Source organism: Hetaerina americana, unplaced genomic scaffold (genome assembly GCF_022747635.1).
Source record: "Hetaerina americana unplaced genomic scaffold, ioHetAmer1.1.p SCAF_77, whole genome shotgun sequence".
Lineage (NCBI taxonomy): Eukaryota > Metazoa > Arthropoda > Insecta > Odonata > Calopterygidae > Hetaerina > Hetaerina americana.
Genome location: NW_027287394.1, coordinates 142,887 through 170,882, shown reverse-complemented (window position 1 = coordinate 170,882; position 27,996 = coordinate 142,887). Strand labels below are relative to the sequence as shown.

General features: G+C 35.5%; 1 protein-coding gene across 1 annotated transcript; it reads left to right on the top strand.

Moving 5' to 3' along the window:
• Nucleotides 1-956: 956 nt before the first annotated feature.
• On the top strand, nucleotides 957-14,689 carry LOC139697444 (zinc finger protein ZFP2-like). Its single transcript, XM_071596167.1, has 5 exons — nucleotides 957-1,120; nucleotides 2,006-2,119; nucleotides 11,030-11,153; nucleotides 13,379-13,512; nucleotides 13,732-14,689. Exons 1-5 carry the CDS (start codon nucleotides 1,031-1,033, stop codon nucleotides 14,611-14,613), a joined length of 1,344 nt encoding a protein of 447 aa, XP_071452268.1. The 5' UTR covers nucleotides 957-1,030; the 3' UTR covers nucleotides 14,614-14,689.
• Nucleotides 14,690-27,996: the final 13,307 nt, after the last annotated feature.

The following is a 27,996-nucleotide window of genomic DNA, read 5'->3' as shown; positions in this document are numbered from 1 at the left end:
TTGTTTGCTATGGTTAATCAGATAATGAAGATCTCAAAATAAGCTTCATGTAATTTTCACCATCAATGTTACGTGATTCGTCTAATAATTCGTAAAATATGTTTCTATGTTCTGACTCAGATTCAGATCGACTCTAATCGTATCAATCCATTGATTTAGAAGAAATACTTCGGAAATAAAATGAACAGCTGAAGAACGAAACGCAAGTGCCCAGCTGGGAAGTTCTGTTGTTTACTAGTGTTGTTATAGTAATTTTGGAGGCTAATTCAAGTAAATTGTAAACTTTGTTATCATATATTTAGCGTTAGGTTGCTCAGTAAATCATTGGTAGTCCTTACAAACGATATTAATGCGCGAATCACTGAATTTAAACCTAGCAGATTATGATTAAAAAGCCGCGGTATGTTGTGAATGTAAAAAAGTGAAGTACCCATTTAAGTAAGAGTTAAAATAATTTTAAAATGCGGGAATTTATTTGAATATGGTGATCACTTGGAGCCAAAATAAAACCAGATCGACTGTCCACATCGCTCTTAGTAATCGATTCAGAACGAACGACCCATCGATATATAGTCGGCCATTTTGGAATCAATTGCTTACGAGTTTTTAATGTTGACAGTTTCAAGTGCTACGAAGATGGCTCGACAAGAAAGTTTAAAGTGTAGATTATGTTTTGGCCGTGGTGGTCGGTTGACAAATATTTTTAGTGAAAACGACGATGCTGAGCAATTGGTGCGGGAAGCAATAGAAGAGTTATTGGAATTGAAAGTAAGCTATCCATTGCATGTTTACGTTTTCACCATGACGCTTTTATCGTAATTTTACCACAAAGTGGTAAAGTGGTGTTTGGTTGTTCCCGGTTTTATGTCAAAAAAAGCCTTTGCATTACTCTGTTAATAATTGGAGTCCTTTTGAGAGAAGATGTGTGGGGTTTATTAGCTTGATAATCTTGTTTTCGTAGGTAGTGAGGGATGGAATCAACCCGTGGTTTATTTGCTATCAGTGCTTTAAAATACTGACCGATTTCTATATGTTTAAGCAGCAATGCTACGAAAACAGTCTTATATTGGAGAGGCAAACGGAAATCAAACTCGAAGAGGGAAATATTAGTCGTGCAAAGGTGAGTTGTGTTCAACGTATGTATTTATTGTATAATATTCTGAGCAATGTCCTTTATAACGATATGCGTTTTGGAAAGTAAGGTATATTATTTAATAAACGTGGTTATATGAAATGAATTCCCTACCTAGTGTTTAAATGTCTAATGACCCAATGACAAATACGAGCTATGGCTTAACAATCGCGTATATTGTATATATTAGACATGCAAAAATTGAATACTTATATGTTTATTATAAGAGTATGCAAAAGACTTCATAGACTGGCTTTCTTTTACGCGTTTTATTCTTGTATACAGAAATATTTCATTCATGTATACATTGACTCAATGGTAGCTTTTCAAGCAACCTTGAAACAATTTGCCAAGAAAATGACTAGCATCTTTTCTTATAAGGTTAAAGTAATAGGGTCATATGTTCAAAACATAATATTTGGAATGATTCCTGATTTAATAATAATTTGCATTTAGTCATTGTAGAATGTCTTAGATTTACAATTTCACTTCATGTACATCCAATGATAACGCAATATAATTTATTTTAATTACTGAATATCTTTAAAAAATTCTAATCCCAAAATATTAAAATTGGCAACCAGATGATGTTTTTTTGGATTTTACAATTAGTTATCTTATTAATTGGTTTTTCTGTGATATCTAGCTCTGCTAGCTATATGTATGTATGTGTCTGCCCACATGTTTAAATGGAAATCTTTTATGCCATAATCATAATGTATTAGCATGAAAGCCCTGCTGTTTAATTTAAAATTGCAAATATCCCAATCACTTTCATTTAATAGAAATTGTTGATCATGCACTCAATTTCAATTTTGATATTGCTAGTCTAATTTTTTTAAATTTATCAACCTTTTTAACTATTATGTACAGATCACAGTGAAAAGAGAGAAGATTGATGTTGAAGACCCGGAGTTTATTGAAGTTCCAGCTATCAAGGACGAAGTGGACCACAATATTCAAATTCAGGAAGGGACTTCCCTAGAGGTAGAGGAAAATTTTATCATTCAGCACTTTTTCAGGGTACCCACTTTCTGAGACAATCAACAAGCTGGTCCCATTATTTTTATTGGAGGGTAGTGTTCTTGTAGGAACAGAAGCCACAAACTAAATGAGGAAGGGATGAAAGATTTTGTTTGTGATGGATGGCCCCTGTTGAAATAAATTATTGTTGATTGTTGGTCAGTTTCATTCAGACTGAAGTGTTAAATTTTTTTTCTAGATGTAAATGTTGATAGCTTGGAAAGTTATATTAGAGTCAGATATAATTGAATTCAAAGATCCCGTGGAAAAGACGAACAGAAAGGAAATGAAGGATGATGATGTATCATGACAGTGTGACTAATGGAAGAAAATGTCATAAATATAGTTGATGCTGGAGTGTGGTTTGAGTGTTTTTCAATGGAGGAACTTATGTTCATGTTTACCCATAAATAGATATGCATATGCAGGAGCAATAGGCATGTCTATTGTACTACATTTTACAATGGCAATTTGAAAAGTCAGGTCTTGTATTTTTTTATATTGAAAATCAAATATATTCTCAACTTACTGTACATCATATGAAAGCGTAAGTATTTGTAGTTTCCTTGTCAATCAATCATATTTTTCATCCATGTAAGCCACTTTTAAATACTTGAGTCATACCTTTCTCATGCCGCAACATTAATTTAACTGACAACTGCTTCTTGCACTTCCTCGTCTAACTTGAACTTCTGTCCTCAAGGGCATGTTGTGAGAACAGAAAACAAGTGGTAGTCACTGGGGGAAATGTCCAGGCTTTAAGGAGGGTATTTGATGATATTCCTGCCAAATTCATTAAATCAAACATTCATTCCTCAATCTTCACATCAAATGACCAGCCAAAGTAGGCTGTTCAATTGATGTGAAGCCATGTGCACATATATTGTCATAATGCAAACACACTCCTATGATGAGACAAGTTGATGTTACCAAGAACCTTTGGCATAATATTCTGCACGGAGAAGTATCCACACTATTCATGACGGCCTTTTCTATCTGATAAAGAATAATTACCTTGTTTATGTGGGCAAACTTGTCAATTAGCCCACGGTTGATTGTGGCAAATTCAGCCACCCTGATGGCTGCTAATCGAGGAAATTTTCCCAGCATGAAACAATATATTGCGCTTTTATAGCATGTTTTCGATGTCTATACACCTCTTTACATACACTTTCACTAAATGGCAATGAATTTCAATTGGAAAAGCGGTCATCAGTTGGCTTCCTGATGCAGCAGGAGGAAGTCATGATGCTGGGATTAAAAACTGTCTAAAAGAATGCAAAAGTGATTGTTTATCAAGGTTACAATGTAGGAAAATGGCCAAATGCTCAACCTTTCCAAAGATGTATGCAAAATTGAGAATAAATTTCATTTTTCATGAAAAAAATAAGGGAGCCTACTTTTCAGATCACCCTCGTACATGCAGACATAATTTGTCCTTAAATTTGAAAGAATTTTGGATGCAGACAGCTTGGGTAGGTTGAAAGAGGAAATAAATGGATGGGGTATGTTGTGGTTTATAGGGAAAGGTTATACCTCGGGGCTTCAAAACCTTCTTTCTTCAGGGAATGTAATGTATACTGTGGCCTTGAGAATTATTATTCTGTAAGGAATTCGGATTGAGTGTCAATGTTTCAGGAAGTGGTACAAATTTTGCATACAAGAATGGTTTGAATTGGCTAAAGGTTGAAGGTGGTGGCCTATTAATTCTGAGTTTTGTTCATCAGGTGACTTGATTCTAGAGACAATGAGGCTTTAGAGGCTCTGTCCATTTCACCTTCTCCATTCTTTTCCACACCCACATTTCAAAAGCCTTCAGTCTACGTTTATCCTGCAGCTTCAATGACCACGTTTTCACACCGTACATAGCTACGCTCCATATCAAAGTTTTTATGAGTCTTTTCTTAACATCCTTACTCAATGCCCCCATCATCAACTCCCTCCTTGTGAAAGCCTCTTTGCCTAGCGCAATTCTTCTCCTTACGTCGCTACCACTTTGACCCTGTTGGTCCAAAACATTACCGAGATATGTAAACTGTTCTACCTGATCTAGTTTTTGCTCTCCTATTCTAATGTAAAGCTTAACCTTTTTCTTTCTAGAAAATTGCATAACCTTTGTTTTATTAATATTGATTCTTATCCCATACCTGATGGACTTAATTTCCAATTCATTCAGCTATACTTGCAACCCCTTGGCTGACTGACAAACCAAAGCTTGGTCATCAGCAAACCGAACTGATTTCACGAATTCCCTGCCCACCTTCATTCCTACCTCCAGTTCTTCCCATGCCTCTTTGATCATTTCATCTGCATGCAGATTGAAAAGCAACGGTGATAATGGGCAACCCTGCCGTACATATCTTCCTAACACTGCACAACCAGACTCCCTGTTCCCCACTCGTACCTGAGCAGTCTGAGACATATACAGGTTGTGGATTTGCCTCCTTTCCCTCCAATCTACTCCTACTTTCTGCAATATACTCATTAGTTTCTCCCAAGTCACCCTATCAAATGCTTTTTCGAAATCTACGAACCAGGCAAATACCTCCTGGTTGTGTTCTATATTCATCTCGATTAATAATGTCATTACTGCAGTGGCATCACACGTACCTTTTCCCTTCTTAAATAAAAACTGATCATCCCCTAAGTAATAATGTTTCCTACTCTCTATCCTTTTGTTTATGATCCTAAGAATAACTCTAGCTGTGTGGGATATCTTACTTATTGTCCTGTAGTCCTCACATGATATAGCCTAAAACTAAAACTTTATGTAACTGATGTAACTAATACAGATATCAAAAAGTCTTCTGGCCAGATTCCTTCATAAATACTACAGCCTATATAGCCTCTTCTTCCCACATTTTCCTAAGCATTTTAAAAGTTCAGCAGGAATGTTATCCATCTGCTTGGCTTTATTTAGTTTCATTACCCCTAATACCCTTTGTATCTCCTTGTCTAGTATGCTTGGACCTAGGCTATCTTCTTCTACATCATGTGACTTTCCTATGTCTAACTTTGTTGGTTTAAGCTCTTTACTATACAGTTCTTCTATATATTCCTTCCATCTCTCTTGGATCTTTCCTGCGTCAACTATTACCTTACCTGCCTTATATCTAACTGCTATTGTTTATCTCCCTTTCTTACTTCCCGATAAAGATTTAACTTTGCTTTTAACTTTAACTTTACAGCCCACTGATTTCACCCTTCTTCTGCAGACTTTCCATATCCGTGCACATCTTCCACCATGCTTCTTTTGCTTTATTTGTTGCCTGGCTCAAAATATTTTTTATTTCTTTGTGCTTCATTTTGCCTAATTCTGTATTTATATTCTTTCAATTTTGCTGCTCATCCATCTCTGTAATTATCTCATCTGTGATCCATGGTTTCCTAGTCCTTTTAGCATTAACCGTTCCAATAGTGTCTTTTGCAGCTTTCGACAACCCTTTCTTGAAACTCTCCCACTTTTCTCCGATAGTACTTAGCTCTTTACCATCCTCCATGATTTCCTCTACTGCCTGTTTGTATTCTTTCCTTTTCAAACCATTTAATGCTTTTACATTCCATTTTCAAACTCTGCGCCCCTGCCTTGTCTTTTTGAAACGGATGCTACATTTCATAACAACTAAATTGTGGTCAGAGTCCGCATCCGTTCCTGGGAAGCTGTGCAAATTTATCACACTGTTCCTAAACCTGTGTCTAACCAGGATATAATCTAGCTGATACCTTTCTGAGTCACTAGGCATGTTCCATGTATACCTGTGTCTTTTGTGGTGTCTAAACCAAGTGTTGTTGATGACTAGCCCCTGTCTCCTGCAGAACTTAACTGCTTTCCCTCTGCGGTCATTCCTCGTGCCAAAACCATAGCCCCCGACCTTGTAACCATGTCTTCCTCCACCTACCATCGCATTCCAATCTCCCATCACTATCAAATGTTTTCCTGCAGGAACACATGCGATTCTGTCCTCAAATTTGCCATATATATCCTATTGACCTCTTCTTCTTTATGGTTGCTTAGTGGCATGTTTACCAGAATAATAACTAAGTTTGTGAGTTCTGCTTTTATCTCCACTAGTAGTCTTCTATCCGTTACCCGCTCAATGTTGACTATGCTTCTTCCTACCTCTTCATTTAATACTATGGCAACTCCTCATTGGCTCTGGTCCCCACCGCTGTATATTATTCTATACTTATCACTCCCGTAATCTCTGCTATCTTTCCATCTCACCTTGCATAGATGGAAAATATCTATATTTCCCCATCCCATCTCTTGCTTATCATTCTCCAATATCCCTATCCTCATTATTGTCCTAACATTCCACGTTCCTATTCTTACTAATGTGGTCTTCTTCTCCTGCGTCTTCTGTACTGCTGCTGCTGGTTTTCCCTTGCAAGGGTTTCGTGGGATGATGACTCAAAATCTCTGTATAGTCCATCATGTTAATCTTGGGAATGATAATTGAGGTGATTTCCCATTTCCTTCCTCAATAGCTTTTTTATCATGACACCACTTACTGGCTGCCCCACTGGGGTCAGATGCCATTGCAGCCACCTCACTGAGGAACAGATGCTGCATGGACTACCTTTCATCTGGCTCCTAACCTTCAACCTATCTGGCATGGGTGACCCTACCAGGAGCAATTATTATTACTCCTGCCAGCATATCCTTAAAGGTCATCAGAATGCACAAGCCCTTCCACCATGTCAAGGTTGTAGTCCGGGAAGAGGATGGTTTATATATATATATATATATATATAGGGACAATATTAGGGTACTATTCAGCAAGGTTTAATCATTACCAGAAAGTAAGGAGGAAAGATGTACACTAGCAATTAGAGATAAGTTGACTAAGATTATAGCTGACAGAAAATATCTAAGCAAATTGCAAGGAATAATGTGAAAAACTGTCTAAAAAAAGTAAATACACAGAAAAGTAAGATGACTGAAGCTTAGGTTCAGGCATACTTGATGATGACATAGAAAGGGCTGTGAAGCAGATAAAGTTAAATTTGGTGATAAGGCTAGACAACATGTTTGCAGAATTGCCAAAAAGTTTTGGGAAATTTTGGAAGAAAGGTATATGGACTGATTTGTAGTAGTATAGAGGAAAGAATCTGACCAAAAAACTTTGTATGATAAGTTTTAATTCCTTTCCAAACAAGGTAAAGGTTATATCAGGACTATAAACAATATATTTGAAATACTGCACATCTCAAGTGGTTCTTTGGATTTGTCGATAAAGGGATAGTCAAGTAAATACTTACTATAGGAGATTTTTAGTATAGTTTGGAATCAATTAATGGAGAGGAATTTAGATTACAATCAGTATGTATTCATCTGTTTTGTTGATTTCAAAAGAGGATCAAGATGGTGCGGGGGCTAATGTACTGGCTTCCAACCCAGAGGGCCTGGTTTCAAATCCTGGTAGTGTTGAATATTTTTGAGAGGTATCTCAATCCCAGTTTAAGGTGCTTTGTGGAGGGCATTTGAGTTTGTATGCCGTCCGTCACTTGGGACATTAAGCTGCAGACCCCTTGGCGCCTTTTGTAAAGAGTAGGCTAATGCCGACACTGGGTTTCTCTCCACCCTTAAACCTTTCCTGTCTATTCCCTATGGTGCAAATGACCTCAGCAGTTGGTCACATCCCCTGAATACTACTACTTGATTTCAAAAGCTCATTTGTTAGATTGAATTGGGATGAACTTGAGAGTTAAATGCAGAAAATAGGAATAGATAGGATAAACAGAAGGGTAAACATTTATCTGTACATATCTTAGACTGGGAAGGTGAGAATAAAGAACAGATGGTCTGGTTGGGCAGTGCTAAGAAGGGATATAAGTCAGGGTTGTCCATTATTTTATAGATATTGAATGAGATGCAAAATTAATGAAACAAAGATTGTAGAATTTTGAAGAAAAGGCTAGATTAAAAAGCATTGCAAAAGGAAGGCAAATACTATAAGGTTTACGTATCTAGGAAGTGTTCTGTAACAATGCTGTCAATGCAGTATTGAGATAAGGAGATTCCCTGTACTAGGAAATGTGGCATTAAAAATGTGGGAATTGATGACAGGGACATGGAGTGTAGATGTAAAGAAAAGACTTGTTCAAATTTGATATGGGACATTAACAGAAGAGTATTGTAGGCTTTCAAAATGTATGCACCTATAAAGATGAAGAAAAAGCAATTGACCTAAAAGAAAACAAATCAGGAATTGCTCGGCAATGTGGGCAAGGATATAGGTATGTCCAAGAAATCCTATGATGGCAGGAAAAATTGGAGGAAAGCCATATTGACTGGCAGTGAGAGGCTAAAAACTAATAGAAGGGAGAATATCAGTCAAACAAGGAAAGGGCAGGAACAAGAAAAGAATTTTGGATTGGGTGAAGTCAAGAAATACTCAGAGATAAAGGGGGACTTAACCCTCTTAGTGCGGCGGGGATTTCAGCGGTACTAGTAAGAAGTGCGAAGTGTAATTTAAGCAAATGTATCACCTTAGGAAAAAAAACATTATGAAGTTATTTGTGTAGATATCTATATGCAGTTTTTTTATTTTAAAATATAATATTGTAGTTAATAATGATGTAATACATTTACATCATCTTAATAATAAATGTAATTATTACAGTATCATAAATTTGAAGAATATTTTTTTAGCAATAATATTTCGATTTTTAGACACGATATTTAAGTATAATAAAGAATCAAAATGACATGTAGAAAATTTTATAAGTAAATAAAGAAAAACCATTGAATTGCCAATTTTTTTGTCAGCCTCTGCATAGTTCGATTTTGTTGAAAAGGCTGATCTCACTGAGTCAAATTGGGACTTTTCCCCTTTCCTTGAGACTGCGGCAATGTGCTTACAATCTAAGGCAGAAAAAAATCAAGTTCTAACTCACAGAGAACTGCTGACAATGTAATCCATTACACAGGGCGCAATTGATTAGATAGGATGGATGGCAAGAGAAACCAAAATGATTACAAAGCAGTGCTCTCATTTCCATCGTCTCAACAAAGTCTGAATAAGCAGGTATATATCAACAACACGACACCACAACACATTCAAGAGATTACATATGAAAACAGATTAGTAGCCTTTCAGTGGCTTTTCATATTGGAAAGACTACTCAGAAAAAAAACGAGCAAACAATTAGGCAGAGCTTCCCGACATGTACAAAACTGAACGGAAAATTATGCTAAGAATTATACTTTTTGAAAAGCATTTAAAATTGCTAATAAAAAATTTAAAAAATAGTTACTTAATTCTATGGAATTCAACCTATCGATAGCACAAAAACCATAAATTATTAAAGAAAAAACCATAAGTTACAGCGATTTAAACAAAAGCCTAGGCAAGAGCTGATATATCGGCCCGCCGCACTTTTCGCCAGGGATACGAAAGCCGATATATCGGCCCGCCACACTTAAAGGGTTAATATAAAGAATATCCATGGATTTTGTGTTGTAATCAGTCCCAAAATGTTTTATTTGGTACTTATGTCCATACATAATCTACCTTAACTGGTAATTACCTAAATCAAATTATAATGCATATGAAGTTAGCACTAGTTGGCAAAGTGTACAGCTTTAGTTCATGGGTTCTTAATATCTGTTCAATAAGGCTAAGGCCAAATCTCAAGAGGCGTTTCTGTTCATCACATTATATTTTTTTAACCCTCTTGGTGCGGCAAGGATTTCAGGGGTACGAGTGAGAACTGCGAAGGGTAATTTAAGTAAATGTGTCGCCTTTGGAAAAAAAACATTATGAAGTTATTTGTTTAGATATCCATACGTAGTTTTTTTTATTTTAAAATATAATATTGTAGTTAATAATGATGTAATACATTTACATCATCTGAAAAACAAATGTAATTATTACAGTTTCATAAATTTGAAGAATATTTTTTTAGCAATAATATTTAGATTTTTAGACACAAAACTAATATCTTTTTAAAAACATTTTTCAATTAAACTATGATATTTAAGTATAATAAAGAATCAAGAAGACATGTAGAAAATATTCTAAATAAATAAAGAAAAGCCAGTGGATTGCAAATTGGTTTTTTCAGCCTCTGCATAGTTAAACTTTGTTGAAAAGGATGATCTCACTGTGTCAAATTGGGACCTTTCCCCTTTCCTTGAGACTGCGGCAACGTGCTTACAATCTAAAGGCAGAAAAAAACCAAGTTCTAACTAACAGAGAACTGCTGACAATGTATTCCAATACACAGGGCACAAATGATTAGATAAGATGGACGGCAGGAGAAACCAAAATGGTTACAAAGCAGTGCTCTCATTTCCATCGTCTCAACAAAGTCTGAATAAGCAGGTATATATCAACACCAGGACACCACAACACATTCAAGAGATTACAGATGAAAACAGATTAGTAGCCTTTCAGTGGCTTTTCATAGTGGAAAGACTACTCAGAAAAAAAGAGCAAACAATGAGGCCGAGCTTCCTGACATGTACAAAACTAAACGAAAAATTACAGTAAGAATGATACTATTTCAAAAGCATTTAAAATTGCTAATAAAAAATTTAAAAAATACATATGTAATTCTATGTAATTCAACCTATTGATAGCACAAAAACCATAAATTAATAAAGAAAAAACCATAAGTTACAACGATTTAAACAATAGCCTACGCAAGAAACAATATATCGGCCCGCCGCACTAAGAGGGTTAAAGAAAAGGTTTGAAGTGTTTTTCACTGTGTGGAGTCATATGCAGTTACTTCTCTTGTATTTCTGAACAAAACAGGCTGACTTAAAACTACAGTAATATAATGCATTCAAGTTACAATTTTTTTATCTTACTTTTCAAAATATTTTTTTTTATATTTACTTATGTTGTTTCTTTGATCTTGCAGGATCATTTGGAAGAAGCAGAAGTAAATATGCCCTCTGAGGAGGAAGTAAACATTAAGGAAGATTGTGATACTGAAATTCCTCAGATAGAAGTAAGACTGGAAGGGGAGGTGTTGCAGGAACAAGGTAAGGAGAGCTAAGGACTGCTGTCACTTCACTTTTGCTACTTTCTGGTGCAATACAACTATTGTTGATTAACCCTTGCAGTACTTTTAATGTATTTTGGAAAAACTGGGTTAACTTTAGAGAATTTTTAAAAAAATAACTGAAAGGCCATTTTAAATATTATGATAAATTGCAAAAAGATGATAATTTCATCATCTTATTTGCAATTATTTATTTATATGCTCAGACTAGATCTTCTATTCATTTTGCTGTGTTTTCAAGTCTCTTCTTTTGTTTTAATTGGTTATGCTAAATTTGGACTTTATCGGTCAAGAAAAATAAATGAAATAATCCAAAACAACCCTTTTCCCTTTCAATATCTTATGTTTTACCCTAAGTAGGATCTAAACATCATGTGAAAGGTGTCAATGCCATTCATTTGTTGTTTTTACATGTCCTCTATTTACAGTTAGACTATATTCTTTGATTTTTTATGTTTATTATTTCTTAATAATGTGTTTGCTGCTTTTGTTTGAAGCAACAAGGTAGGATTTGTTTGGTTTTTTCTAATTGTCTCATAATTTCATTCCTAATATAAGTTTCCTGCATAATAATTCATTCAGTTTCCATGGGAATAAACCTCAAATTTCTTACCAAAGCGCTTGTTAAAACTATGTAGCTTTTTGAAAAATTAGCATGCCAAATAGTATGCTCTAATTGTGATGTCTGCACAATGGATTTCATGAACCATTAAGATCAGAGTTAGGCTCTCCATTAGCAGGATGTCCTCATATAGATTGTTTTTCTGACAACAGTTCTGCCTGTGTGTCAACAAGCATCTTCAGGTCAAAGTGACCTGATCTGGTTCACTTCAAACTGAAGTTGCTCATTGAAACATGGGCAAAACTGTTAACAGAAAAATAACTTACATGGTGACATCCTGAGAATGGAGAGTCACATGCCACAAAATGCCACAAAAACCTACAAACCCAAGATGAGAGTTAGTTCAGTGCTTTCTATTTTACATTTACCCTAAGGGCCCCATGGGATATTGATATGGCAAAATAGACTATTGGCTTGGTCAACTTGCTTAAATTTTTGCAAAAATTGATATTTTTTATTTTCAGTTGATAGAGATGTAAAAAAGTCATTTAATAAAACCGAATCAAAAGTAAGAAAGATTCTGAAAAATGCTTATAGAGTTACTTATATTACATTAAAAGAAGTTGCAAAAATGATTTGCTAAAAAATACTTCAGTAATTCATATAATTTAGCAAATCAAGATGTACAATTTATGTAACCAACAGAAATATTAGATTAATGAAATCATCTGGAAACCCTAAAAAATGTACCATGATGAAAATTAATTAATTGCACAACTTAATGTTAACTGCTGTATACTCTGACTTTCCTAGTCCTAATCTTACCTTTTTCTTATTTATGTCATATCCATTGTTATTGATTTATTTTCTGCGTTACATTAAAAGCAGCAGTAGGAAATTTCCCTGATGTTTAAAAATCTTTTCATTGAAAAAATATATTAATCCTTAAAGATATATTTCCTTTTCTTAATGCTAATTTTATTGTAAATGCTAAAGAAATGTTCATTTTGTTCCTTCTAGAAGTCATTGTATAAAGAATAATTGTTCTTTCTGGGTAACATTAAGTAAACTCATGTGAAGCAGTAACATGAAAGAATTATACATCCTTTTATTAGATAATTTCTTTTTTCTTTGTAAGAAAAAACAGTTCATTTTATTTCAAGTCTATATTATATTCTTTTTCTTTGCTCTACAATAGCAGTTTTAATCTAAATAATAAATTACTTCCAAGCAAAATAATAAAAATTGGCTCATGTCACTGGATTAAGCCCCCTGTAACTGCTTTAGGTTTCCCAGGTCAAGAGAGACTTGAAAGGAAAGGACTTTAACACTGATGAAGGTAAAACAAAAAGTGCTAGAAGGCCTAATTCAGATCAGCATTAGGTGATGACAGATGCTTTGTTCCTGGGATCTCAGCATAGCTGATGTTGCTTACATACATGCATAGACAAATGAGTTTGTATAGGCAAGACTAGACATGGTTGTATACATTCATGTACACATATGATTGAATGTGAACAAACATACCTATAATTATTAATTTACATTAATTTGTTTATCCAAACTGGTGAAAACAATTTTTTAATCACAGGTATTAACTTTCTAATGAATATCTACTTTACCTTATACTTCAAATCTTTCAGATAAACATAAAAAACAAGATGATGCTGGGGAAGAAACTTCGGCCACTCAACTGCATCTGTGTGAAATTTGCAACAAGGTATTTGAGCAAAGGGACCTTCTCAAAGGGCATGTAATGAATGTGCACCTTAACAAGGCAATTCAATTCAAATGTGATGTTTGTTTGGACGTATTTAAGAGAAAAAATGACCTTGCAAGTCATATCAAATTGGTGCATGCTCTTAAGAAGAAGCACCAATGTGAATTCTGCTCAAAAAACTTTCTACATTTAAATAAATTTAAAACTCACATGCTGACACACATTGAAGAAAAGGCAGAGAGATGTGAAATATGTTCCAAAGGGTTTTCTCAAAAGATGCATTTAAAGAGGCACATGTTGACACACACTGGGGAAAGGAGATACAAGTGTGATATATGTCTTAAAGTATTGGCTGATCGTGATCATATAAAGACCCATATGTTGACACACACTGGTGAAAAGCCGTACAAGTGCATGATATGTCCAAAAGCATTCATTAATAGTACTACACTAAAGATGCACATTCGGACACACACTGGTGAAAAGCCCCACAAGTGCCGCATCTGTTCAAAAGCATTCACCCGAAGTGCTTATCTTAGGGAACACATAATGACACACACTGCTGAAAAGCCGTACAAGTGCATGCTATGTCCAAAATCATTCATTAAGAGTACCTGGCTAAAGATGCACATGTGGACACACACTGGTGAAAGGCCACACAAGTGCAATGTCTGTTCAAAAGCTTTCAGCAAGAGCAGTGAACTAAAGGTGCACATTCGGACACACACTGGTGAAAAGCCCCACAAATGCCGCATCTGTTCAAAAGCATTCACCCGAAGTGCTTATCTTAGGGAACACATAATGACACACACTGCTGAAAAGCCGTACAAGTGCATGCTATGTCCGAAATCATTCATTAAGAGTACTTTGCTAAAGATGCACATGTGGACACACACTGGTGAAAGGCCACACAAGTGCAATGTCTGTTCAAAAGCTTACAGCAAGAGCAGTTTACTAAAGGTGCACATGATGACACACACTGGTGAAAAGCCATACGGATGCCTGATATGTCAGAAAACGTTTATCTACAAGGGCGGTCTAAAGAGGCACATGAAGACACACACTGGTGAAAGGCCACACAAGTGCAATGTCTGTTCAAAAGCATTCATTCAGCCTACTCACCTTATCACACACATGAGGACACACCCTGCAAAATGATCACAAAAATGTAAGATATATCATTCATCACCTGGAGCATTGTGAACAGAAGAGTGCCAAGGCAACATTAATTTGAAGTGCATTAAACTGCTGAGAATTATATATATATTACTCTGAAAAAACCTTTGTAAAACATTAATTACAACTTTGTATCAAAGTGACATTATTTTTCTGTTTTATATAATATCTTTAAATAAATATATTAGAGAAAGTTGAAAATCTCTGCATCATTATGTATATTATGATAAAACTAGTCTAAACAGAAACGATTTGATCCTGTAAGAATTAAAATTACATAATTTTTTATAAGATAATCTTGTAATTCATCATTAATTCAAACAATGATACTTTTCAATTCTCCTATACATGAATCAGTTATAAGGCTTACATGGCAATGTGAAAATTATATCACCTATTTGTCCATGAATCGTGTTATTAAATTCATTCCAATACTATCTACTATGTTTACCATGTACAAGGCAAAACACTTGTGTCTCATGCCTTTTTGCCTGTAAATTTACCTCCTTTCAATTTCATTGAGGAATAAGATGATGTGATCAATAAAATGCAAAGTTTGTTATGCAAGAGAAAAATAAAAACTGTTTTGTTCACAGGGCATTTCGAATATATATGTTTTCTCTTGTCAGTAACTGTGGAAAGCCTAAAATGGGCAGGAAGTATTTGTCTAGAATATTACTGAAGAAAATATATGCAAAAGTTTGGCAGTTCCTTGATGAATGTTAATTCATAGAGAATGAATTATTGCATGATGCCTATGAAAGTAGGATGAAACAAGGCATCTGCCTTTAATAACACAGCATTTGGTTTGGAAGAAGTATAGGTATGTTTATGTAGGTGTATATGTAAATACTGGAATGCTGTGAAGGTGTTCCCTGGTTCTTGGTGAATAATTTTAAGGATTGCATTGCTGACGTAATCTTGGGAAAGTAGACTAGGATGTTAAGAGTTTGGAGTAAGTCGTTATGCACAAAAAAAGTATTTAGAATGCTGTTGCATTCTGCTAAACTTTCATTCAGAATAATCAGGGGTTGAGATATTTTAGTCTGGAAAATCCTCTGTTTATGGATCTGCTGAAAATAGGAGGGTCTATGATAAAATATCAACTTATCTAGACGTTTTCAGCTTAATTACCTCATATTTCTCCTGAAACTTCTGCTGCTTAGTGAAGAAAAGTAATTGAGTGGAGAATATAATGGAAGTTGTTCATTATAAGGGTTTGAATATAAAGTCCCTTTGGAAAACAAGAAGAATTTGACTTCGGTTTTTTTGATGCTGAACCACAGGCTTCAAAATCCTGCTTTATCTCCTCTTTCAATGCATTTTGTGATGGACCAATTACACATTCATGGTGTTAAATTTTAGTTCCCTTTGTCTTGAATCGGTTGAAATATTGCTGCAAAAACGTTTTGCCCTTAGCCCATCGATCTTTAATCACAACTTGGTCTTCTCCAAGTTAAGGAATGCCATATATAATGGCTCATATGCATGGCTAAATTAATATGTAACATAAATTTTATCCTAATATCTCAGTGATTCCTTTGTAATAATTACTAAGATACCATAACACCACATATTTACAACAGATGATGTTGAATGGTTTCACTCATAAGAAGAGAATTATTGGAAAATATAAAATCAATTTAAATTGAGCAGGAAATGCAAGAAATATATTTTTAAAATTTAAAATGCATGTTACAGCATTGACAGATTTTGAAATTCAGAATGGTCAAAGGTAGGGGTACTTCTGATAGCTATTTTCCATATTTATGCACCTAAAAGTTGCTGTTTATCTTTGATCTTGGAGAATCATTTGTAAAATGAAGAATTACAATTATGTTATGATGATGAAGTTGATAATTAGGAAGAGTATGACTATGACATTCCACAAAAAGATGATGCCTTTGGAGAGGAAACATTTAAGGTACAAGGTAGATATGGCAAAGCACAAAAAATTTCGAACTTACATGAGCTTGGGTTGTGCTTCTATCTTGTTTGTGGTCTATTTTGATGGATATTTAATGTGTGTGTTTATAAGATATAATTCTTTGGTCATATTTTTTGTTAATCCTACTGAAAGTCCTCAAGTGATTGTATTATTTTATGGCCAATAATTTGCATCCCTGTTTGAGTGGGATGCACCCAAGAGAAACATTTTTCAAGTCTTTACTTAAGTATGACTGAAACAACTGAAGTGGAATTAATTTCAAAAAATATATATTGTACAAAAAAGCTAAATACATGGCAATATAATTCACATAATTTTCATTCTCAGTAGTTAAGTGTGGTACACTTCGTTTAAATGGAATTCTGTAATTATATACTTGAAAACTGTTGTAACATTTACCATTGCACTGGTGGCATTGATACTCCCTTCCCACAGCATACACTGATTTCAAAGCATCAAGCCTTTGAAATTTCTTTTCAAAATAATAATTTTAGTCACCAAGTCACTTCAATGGGTTTTTCATGCAAGTTTCTATGCAATGAGAGATGATATGCTCATATTTTTTTGAACACATTTGGTGTTCTTTAATTCTTTTTTAACATATTCCATCCTGACAAATTCCAAAGAAACTGCGGTAGATGCCGCAACAGTAACTTTTAATGGAGTCATCCGCTAATGTGCATTTCAATGCAACAATTTCAGAGTCTAAAATTCATTCATTCATTCCTTATATCTGTTTCTTTATAAATGAGTATTTATTTGCCGTTTGGTGGGATTTCGTGTTTGAATGTGTATTTGGCTAATATGGCTCATCTCTTTCTTCTGGCTATATATATATATATATATATATATATATATAATGGGCTGACACAACATAACACAAATAGAAAAGAATAGACACATATAAAAGAACACTTACACGGTAAATTGTTCGAGCTTTCGGCCCTCTCAGGGGCCTTCTTCAAGAGAGAAGAGTCTCTTGAAGAAGGCCCCTGAGAGGGCCAAAAGCTCGAACAATTTACCGTGTAAGTGTTCTTTTCTATGTGTCTATTCTTTTCTATTTGTGTTATGTTGTGTCAGCACATTATTGTGCTGCTCGTATGAGTTTTTCTGGACAATCGCTATATATATGCATATATATATGTATATGCATATATATATATATATATATATATATATATATATATATATATATATATATATATATATATATATATATATATATATATATATATGTGTATATATATATATATATATATATATATATATATATATATATATATATATATATATATATATATATATATATATATATATATATGCATATACATATATATATATGCATATACATGTTTTTGAAACTTATAATTTTACTTATATATACTTTTTGCCATCTTGTTATTGATTTGTTTGTGCTCTACAAGCACTTTTCAAAATACCCCTAAACATAGTTTTATTTAACACAATCGGTAGTGACACCAACCCATAATCCAATGTAATGAATAATACTGACCTCCTCTCGATTGGTTATCATTTCTTTCGTTGTAGGATTGAACCCCTTTTGGATACAATCATCGAAAACAGACAAAACTCGACACATCGACGCTTAAGAAGCCGGAATTCCGTTAGCTTCTCCATGCAGGTATAACACACCAACCAGGGATAATTTGCATCCTCCACAACCTAATAAAACAATTTCAATACAGATATTAGCCACAGAATGCACAAAACTCCTTTTTCCGTAATATAAATATACATTTTGACAGCAGTGTACGAAATACACAAACCAACTCCTAAATGACATAAACGAAGATTTCTTGGAAATATAATTATAGAACGTTTAAAACAGAGAGAAAACAGTTAGAGAGTTTAAACTTACTTTGACATCTATTAAATCCTCTATGGTCTTTTGCAGCAGGAATTGTAATTTACTATTGTCGCCGAAAACATTCATCAACAGTCCATGACTGTTTAAACACAGTCTGCACACTTCGAATTCGACTTTATCGCACATCCGGATATTTTTAAAGTACTCCAAATGATTTACTGGAAAACGTATTGTTAAAATTAGAATGGCACTGTTCGCAATTTACTTAACGTACTATGAAAAGTTTCTGAAACACGAAATAAACAATTTCTCATCTGGCCACTTGCATTTCGTTCTTCATCTTTTGGTTTCCTTTGAAACTCAATTGAATGATACAAAAAGTGATGATCTTAATCCAGGTCACTCATATTAGCACATTTCTCGGAGATTAATTGGCCTGAATCACCTAGATATATAGAATTAGGTCAATTAAAATAACAATTAGTCTCTTGAACTGATGGATAGTCACAGGTATCGTATAATACTAAAATTACATCAGGAAAGAAAAGAAGCATTTCATCAATCCCGTTCATTCATTCCAAAGATTCGGATCAATAGATTCAGAATTGTATTGTTTACGTTTCCAATTTTTAAGGAAAACTATAAATGTATGCATGCATTACCTGTCGCACTACAGAGTAATGTAAAAATATATATATAAATACTGTTGTGCCGTTTTTCCCATCACTTCCTTTCTCAATACACGAGAATATAATTCTTCGAACGTTGACGCGTACCCGGTGTTTTTAAACATCGATACACTCCCTTAAGTCTTCTCAAACATCTTTGAATGGTATTTCCGTCACTTTACGCAAGTAATTATTCAATGGTAAACCTATTTTTCCTTTATTTGGCTGTAATTATAAGTAACAATGTAAATGCTGTACCTTCTAAGGTCCCTATTACATTCTTGAGGATGTGAAAAGAATATAATATTACGAGGAATGAAAACGAGGGAAAACTGCGAGGATTTCAACGGAAGTACTATCCAAAGAAAGGTAAAGGCTTCAATTTGCAAGGAATATAGGAAGTTTGATTTAACAAGCAGCTACTGTAATACTCACGATCATGTTCAAGAAGATGGAGAGCAATGGCAAATGATTTATATTTCGAATGGAATACATTCAGGGCGTATTTCCCTGTTCAGTACATGTCGAAAAAGCGTTCGATAGCGGATATAAGGATTAATTAATGAGTTCAATTGGTTAGGTTGGTGAGATTGGAGGCTAATCCACAATCTGTACATGTCTCAGACTGCTATCAGGTGCGAGTGAGGAAAAAAGAGTCCACATGGGCATTGTTAGGAAGAGGAGTATGGAATGGGGTGTATCCCATCATCACCTCACGCAGCTCAATGTATGGTGGGTGTAGATTGGAGTAGTTGTAGTAGTTTTGAGGTAAGGCTACCGACAGCTAAGGTCATTTGCGCCATAGGGGATGGACAGGAAAGGGTGAAGGGAGGAGAGAAACCCGGCATCGGCATTTGCCTACTCTTTATTTACAAAAGGCGCGAAAGGGTTCGCAGCTTAACGTCCCATCCAATGGACGGTGTAATCACTCAAAGTGCCCTCCACAAAGCACCTCAAGTAGGGATCGAGATACCTCTAAAAAATATTCAACCACGCTGGGATTTGAACCCGCGTCCTCTTGGTGAGAAGCCAGTACAATAGCACCCCCGCACCATCTCGATTCCCTGTAGATTGGAGCCTTTTGAAATGCGAGTGTGAAGAAAGATGGAGGAGATGAAGTGGACAGAAAGGAAAACAAACAAGGGAGTGATAAAAAGAGGAGAAGAGTGGGGGATGTTCCACAAATTCAAAAGAAGGCTGAAAGGAATGCATTCCAATCCATAATTTGTTTATTTTTATATTTATTCTATGAATATACATATATTAGTTTGCTGTTGCGTGTAATACTAACGAGGAATGTTACATTAATACAAAACCATAGACACAGTAATCAACCTGAAGGCCTGTTTAGCGGGTGATGGTAGAAATCACCCAGTACAAAGCCCTATATGGCATGTGAAATTTACACATCATGGTAGGGGGGGCAGTTCCTTTTCCTGTTCCGGTTATGGTTTCCCAGGAAGATCTGGTACCCAGAATATCACATAGCTTGCGTGGAGCAGCAGCTGCCCAGAGTGCCATGCCCGGGAATAGAACCCGGGACCCTCAGGTCAGTAGTCCAACATTTTACCCACTGGAACTGCGACCCACACATTAATACAAGGATTAGTGAACAAGTTTTCATTGAAAACAACAGGTTGAGAAAAATGTAAAAATATAATTTTAGCATTAACAAATTACGTATGATTCCTTAAACATACATGAGTTAGGGTATCAGTCAATTCTCTGCATTCTAGTGCCCTACACTGATAAACTGCCGAGGCACTGTTTTTCCTAGAAGGAAGTGAATGTGTATTGGTGGTCATATAGTCATTTGTCGGCATTCAGTCGATGTCTATGTGCGCTTTCAAGTTCCTTTTAAGACTCCTTATGTCCTTGAACAAACATCTCATATTTGGGGCCTATGCCTGTGGTTCGACATGTGCTCCTTCAGGTGCTGTTTACGCCTGAAGGTTTTCGAGCACACTTCACATTTATGAGTCTTCTCCTCGCTATGGATTAACATATGACCCTTCAGGATTCGTTTTAGTGTAAACATCTTTGGACAGACCTCACATTTATAGGGCTTTTCTCCAGTGTGTGTCAACATATCACAGATTCTCACCGACACTCAAGATTTTGCTTGTGATGGAAACATTTGGAGCATATCTCGCATTTGTCAGGCCTTTCATCCATGTGTATCAGCATGTGCCTTTTTAAATTAGCCTTTTGCGAGAATGCCTTTGAGCACACATCACATTTAAGACGTTTTTCGCCTGTATGTGCCAACATGTGCTCGGTAAGCTGTTGTTTCATTGTAAACACTTTCGAACACACTTCACATTTGTGAGATTTCTCTCCGGCATGTATACGAGTGTGATCCTTAAGGTGTTGCTTGAGAGTAAAACCCTTCTGACACACAGGACACTTGTGTTGTCTTTCCCCAGTATGTGTCAACATGTGACCCTCGATGTGTTGTCTGTGATTGAAACCTTTTGAACACATCTCGCACTTGAATGGTCTTTCATCAGTATGTACCAACATATGTCTCTAAAGTTTTCCCTTCACTGAGAATGCTCTCAAACAAATGGCACACTTGTACGTCACCGCATCTGCTTCAACATCACTTGTGCAATCAAATGCCTCAGCATCAACAGCACATCTGATTTCCTCCGCCTTCACAGGATGTGTGTCCATCGTGTGAGCTTCGTAATTGTCTCTTTGTTCCTGCAACAGATCCGTTCCTGGGTATCCTTCCTCCTCAGGAATACCAATATCAGACTCCTCCTTAATGTCCACTTCCTCGTTAAAGGGCATATGTAATTGTCCATTTTCTGTAGGATCCTGTAAGATCAGAGAAAAAAGTTACAGATGTAGAAATGTCTACTTACTTTCATAGGATTAATATGGGTGAGTAAATATTTACATTCTCCTATTCATTACTGCAAAAAGAAGAATAGGATTTGCAGCACTTTTTGGGTTTACTTTAGGTAAAGTGTGATAAAAGGAAAAACAAATTACAAAGCGTGAAAGGAATGGTTGGTGGGGAGTATGGAGAATATCGTGGGGAGTAATGTAAAGGAGGCAGGAAGAATTAAAGATCGAGATAGAGGGGATACAGGGTGTGTCCAAAAAGTATCTGACGTGCATTCTTTTTACATTGATTATTTTGATTGTGAGGGTGTTGTACACTATGAATTTGCTCCAAGAAGTCATATGACTATCAAAGAATATAACATTAGAATGTTTTAATGTCCTAGGTTGTGCCAGAGAAGAAATATTCGGTTATTCCGCAAATATTTTTAATTAAACATGACCAGGATTTTGACTTAAAACATTATCATGAGGTGAATTTGTAAGCCAAACCTTAGGTCGTGTATAATTAAACGTATGTGGAATAACTATTTCTTTTCCGAAAAGAATAAAACATAAGAGTTCTGAAAAGATTACGTGATGCTGTGAGAAGAAAACAATCGCGTCTCTGGTCAAGTGGTGACTGGCTTCATCACCATGATAATGCACCATCGCATTCAGCAAACCTTTTAAAGCAATTTTTTGGCCAAACAAAAGATTGCACAGCTTCACCAGCCTCTGTGCAGTCCTGACGGAGCTCCTTGCAACTTTTGGATGTTCCCAAAGTTGAAAATGGCACTCAAAAGAAAAGAAGTTCAAAGATTCAGAAGAATATGACACATGAGTTGAATGCCATTACAAAATCTTCATTTAAGCATTGCTTTAAGAAGTGGAAACCCACATGGGAGCATGAGCTTCAATCAAATGGGGACTACTTTGAAGGATGCCATGCCCTGGATTACAAAGATTAACACCAATGTGGAGATATGAACAAAACACATAGGATAGTTTTCAGACACACCTCATACACTAATTAGCAGCGGGATGTTGAAGACCATGATGTATATTCAGGCATACAGTTGTAAATATACACTTTAAAATCTCTATCAAAAAATTAATTCAGAGATGCAATCAAGAGAAGGACATTAATTTAAAAACATTAATTAATTAAAATTTCAGTTGCTGAGGCCACCTTCCTCAAACTATGAGAAGTCTTCAACTATGGCAAGTGGTAATTGTAATATTTAATTAAATTGCAATTGCTAAGGCAAAAGGTGTGTACATATATGATACCAGTGCACATTTTTCCAAATGAAATGGCAGGGTTTTACTGGTAAGATGTGGCTAAGCCTGTCATGTTCTCATTGTGGCAATTAATCAGCTCATGGCCAGTCCATGTACATGTAAGAGTAGACTGAAAACTAATGCACACATTCTTTTAGACCACAAAAAAAATAACCTTCCGAAGCTCGGTTTAGTAGGTGATGGTAGAGATCACCCAGTACTAAGCCCTCTACAGCATGTAAAAATTCACACATTGGTAGGGTATTAACGGGAGACCAGTTCCTTTCCCTGTGCTGGTTATGGTTTCCCAGGAAGACCTGGTACCTGAAATATCACTGGCTTGGGTGGAGCTTCAGGTGCCCTGATTGCCTTGCCCGGGAATCGAACCTTGGACCCCCTGGTCAGCAGTCCAATGCTTTACCCACTTGACTACTGTGACCCATATATATATATATATATATATATATATATATATATTATATATATATATATATATATATATATATATATATATATATATATATTTATATATATATATATATATATATATATAGGGTCGCACCCAAAAGTGATGTGTCACAAGGGGCATTTCCATAGTGCAACAAGAAGGGTATCGGGGAAAGTCAGAATAACTACACCGAGTCTTAACCAAACAATCGTTTATAATACAACATACAGTTATAATGCACCATTTACAAAGTTATATGCAACTTCAAGATGGCTAAACCCTCAGCAACCCAATGCCTGTCCGTTGGGAAGGAAGGGAGTATGGCAGGGCGGATACTGTCATGACACGCACAACCTAGGCAGAGCCCTCGTCCCTCAGGAAGAAAGGGAGTATGGCAGGGCGGACGAGGTCACAACAAATGTAACCTAGGCAGAGCCCTCGTCCATTGGGAAGGAAGGGAGTATGGCAGGGCAGACGTGGTCACAACAAACATAACCTAGGCAGAGCCCTCGTCCATCGGGAAGGAAGGGAGTATGGCAGGGCGGACGAGGTAATGACACGCATAACCTAGGCAGAACCCTCGTCCATCGGGAAGGAAGGGAGTATGGCAGGGAGGACGTGTTCATGACAAACGTAACCTATGCAGAACCTTCGTCCGTCAGGAAGGAAGGGAGTATGGCAGGGCGGACGCGGTCACAACATGCATAACCTAGGCAGAGCCCTTGTCCGTCCTTGAAACATTGTCTTTGGTCACGTGGGAATTTTGGAGGAACCAGGGAAGGAATACCACGCTGCATTCTTGAAACATTGTGTCGTTGATCGGTTGGGGCATTCGGAGGAGCCAGGAAAAGGATATCATGTCGCAAACTTGCGACACTGCGGCACTGTGTTTCCTTAATCATTCTATTTAACTCAATTTATTGTTAAACCATTTTTGCTTTCTTTTATTTAACATATTTTGCATTCATCCATATCCATCCTTCAACTATTTTTCTATTCAATTTGTCCCTAAGTGCATGATTCCCTTTTGTTTTCTCTATTCAAAGTACCTATATTTTTGTTTCTTGTTCTCATTAAATCTTTTTGAATATATATCAAATTTTTCCACAATGGTACTTAGCTCCTTTCCCTCACTCATGATCCTCTCTTAAGTTAGCTGATACTCTTTGCTTTTTAATTCAGTTTATGATATTTCATTCAATGTTATAATGCTTTATCATTTGTATTGGATGCCAGAAATATTAATTTGTAAAAACATTCAACGTCCAACTAGGGGAAATTGAGCTGATGAATTCAGCTGTTCCTAAATATTTCCCCAGCAATAATTAACCCTCTTTGTGCAGCGGTGATTCCAGGGGTACTTGTGAGAAGTGCAAAGGGTAATTTAAGAAAATGTGTCACCTTAGGAAAAAAAACATTATGAAGTTATTTGTCTAGATCCATTAGCAGTGTTTTTTAATAAAATAATGTAGTTAGTAATGTTGTAAAACATTTACATCATCTGAAAAATAAATGGAATTATTACAGTATTATAAATTTGAAGAAAATTTTTTTAGCAAAAAAATTTCGATTTTTAGCCACAATACTTATACTTTTTAAAAACATTTTTCAATAAAACTAGCTTATTTAAATATAAGAAAACATCAAGAAGACATGTAGAGAAAATTATAAATAAATAAGGAAAAACCAGTGAATTGCAAATTTTTTTGTCGGCCTCTGCATAGTTAGATTTTGTATATTAAATGCTGATGTCACTTAGTCAAATTGGGACTTTTCCCCTTTTCTTGAGACTGCGGCAATGTGCTTACAATCTAAAGGCCGAGAAAACAAAGTTCTAACCCACAGAGAACTTCTGACAATATAATCCATTACACAGGGCGCAATTGATTAGATAGGATGGACGGCATGAGAAACCAAAATGATTACAAAGCAGTGCTCTCATTTCCATCGTATCAACAAATTCTGTATAAGCAGCTATTAATCAACACAACTACACCATAACACATTCAAGAGATTACGGATGAAAACAGATTAGTAGCCTTTCAGTGGCTTGAGAACTTCAGACAATGTCATCCAATACACAGGACGCATATGATTAGATAGGATGGACGGCAAGAGAAACCAAAATGATTAAAAAGCAGTGCTCTCATTTCCATTGTATCAACAAATTCTGAATAAGCAGCTATATAATAACCTATGCTGCATTGGATTTCAAACTTATTGTCCTGTGGTCCTCACATGATGTAGCCTTTAAATATTTTGATATAGAAACTAAAACTGATCTCACCAAGTCTTTAGGAGTACTTTATCATCGATACCATTCTTCCTCCCACGTTTGCCTAAACATTTCAGTAGTTCCACAGGAATTGTATCTAGCCTCATGGCCTTATTTACTATCATCTCACTGAATATACTTTCTTTCTCATTGTTGAGTATGCCTGGATCTTAGATATCTTTCTCTACATCACGTTACTTTTCTATGTCTAACTTTGTTGGTCTAACAACTTTACTACACAGCTCTTCTGTATATTTCTTCCATCTTTTATGGATTTTTCCTGTGTCAACTATTATTTTACCAGCCTTATCTCTAACTATTAGCATTGATCTTCCTTTCTTACTTCCCAAAAAAGATTTTCTTTCTGAAAAAGAACTTTTCTGTACAGCACACAAGTTTTGACCTTGCTTTGCAAACTTACCCCATTGTCATTATGTGCCTTTGACCATGCTTCTTTTGCTTTATTTTATTGCCTACCGAAAACTATTGTTTAACTCTTTGTACTTCATTTTTCCTATCTATGTATTTACATTCTTCCATTTTCTCCTCTCATTCATCTTTGTAATCATTTCCACTGTGATCCATGGTTTCCTATTCCTTTTTGTGTTAATGTTTCCAATAGTATCCTTTGCGGCTTTAGAATACCCTTTCTGGATACTTTCCCATTTTTTTGATAGTATTCAGCTCTTTACCATCATCTATGTTTTCCTTTAAGGTCTATGAAGAGTCTTTTCTTTTCAATCCCGTAAATGCTTCCACATTTTATTTCCTGACCCACTGGCTCTGCTATATGTTCTTGAAACGGACCCGGAATTTCATAACAACTATATTGTGGTCAGAGTCCGCATCCACTCCCGGGAAGCTGTGTGAATATATCACACCGTTCTTAAATCTGTGTCAAATCAGAAAATAATCTAGCTGATACCTTTCCGAGTCATGTTGCATTTTCTAAGTATACTTGCATCTTTTGTGGTGTCTAAACTAAGTGTTTGTGACGTCTAATCCCTTTCTCCCGCAGAATTTCACTGCATTCCTTTTGTGGTCATTTCTTGTGCCTAAACCGTAATCCCACAAATCATTTTAGATTTTAATATCATTTGGTGTTATGGATTCTTCTCATACCAGACTAGCAGAATAACCATTATATTAGCGTTTAAGTATTATATTTATATATCGTATCCTATGGTTAATTTTCAATATATTTGGTTGTTTCTGATTCATCTCAGATCATAATCACAGAATACCGATCAAAGCATTGTAATATTATCATATTTCATTGCTTCATCAAGGAAATTTCAATGTTCCAAGCAAGGTGACGTGATTACTGGTCATTCTGATTATGGTTCTACTTATGTTCTTTGCCATATGTACATGGTTCATCCAAAGAATGCTGAATGCTTCTGGTTATGATTTTTGCTGGTAAATATTCGAGGGCCAACATCATTTGAATAACTACAAACTGTTAATGGTATAGTGAACCCGATATTTTGTACTGCATGTTAGAAGCTCAATTTGTTTCAAAGCTGTAATCAAGTGGTCACTACCATGGCTGAAGCAAGTATTTCTGCATCTCCAAGTCAGATTCACACAATATATTCTACCATTCTTTCAACATGCTTCCCATTCAATCCAAATGACCTGATGCACAAATAAAAGGATAACATTTTGGAAGACAATATTCATCATATTTATGTAATTTCAATAAATATAAATGCTGAGGTAAATGAAGAGATTCATAGCCAGGCTTTTCTGTTGATTGAAGATATGTGTTACCTTATGTGCAGCGGTCTATTGGTCAAGTTAAGAATGCTGAGCCAGATCATGGAATGAACAACATGTTTATTTGAGAATTGAAATGTGAATGTGAATATGATCATGATAAAATTGACATATCAATTAAAGCGAGTGTTTACCAGCTGAATCCCCCAGAGAAGGTAGAGTATGATATAATAATGAAGGAATTGATGATGGAAATTGTGGCTTATCTTTCCTGGTTGTCCCTGGTGAAACTGGAAATTCATTTTTTCTCTCATTGCTTTTGAGTAATCTTTGTGCAAATTAGGATTTTGCAGTAGCTGTTTC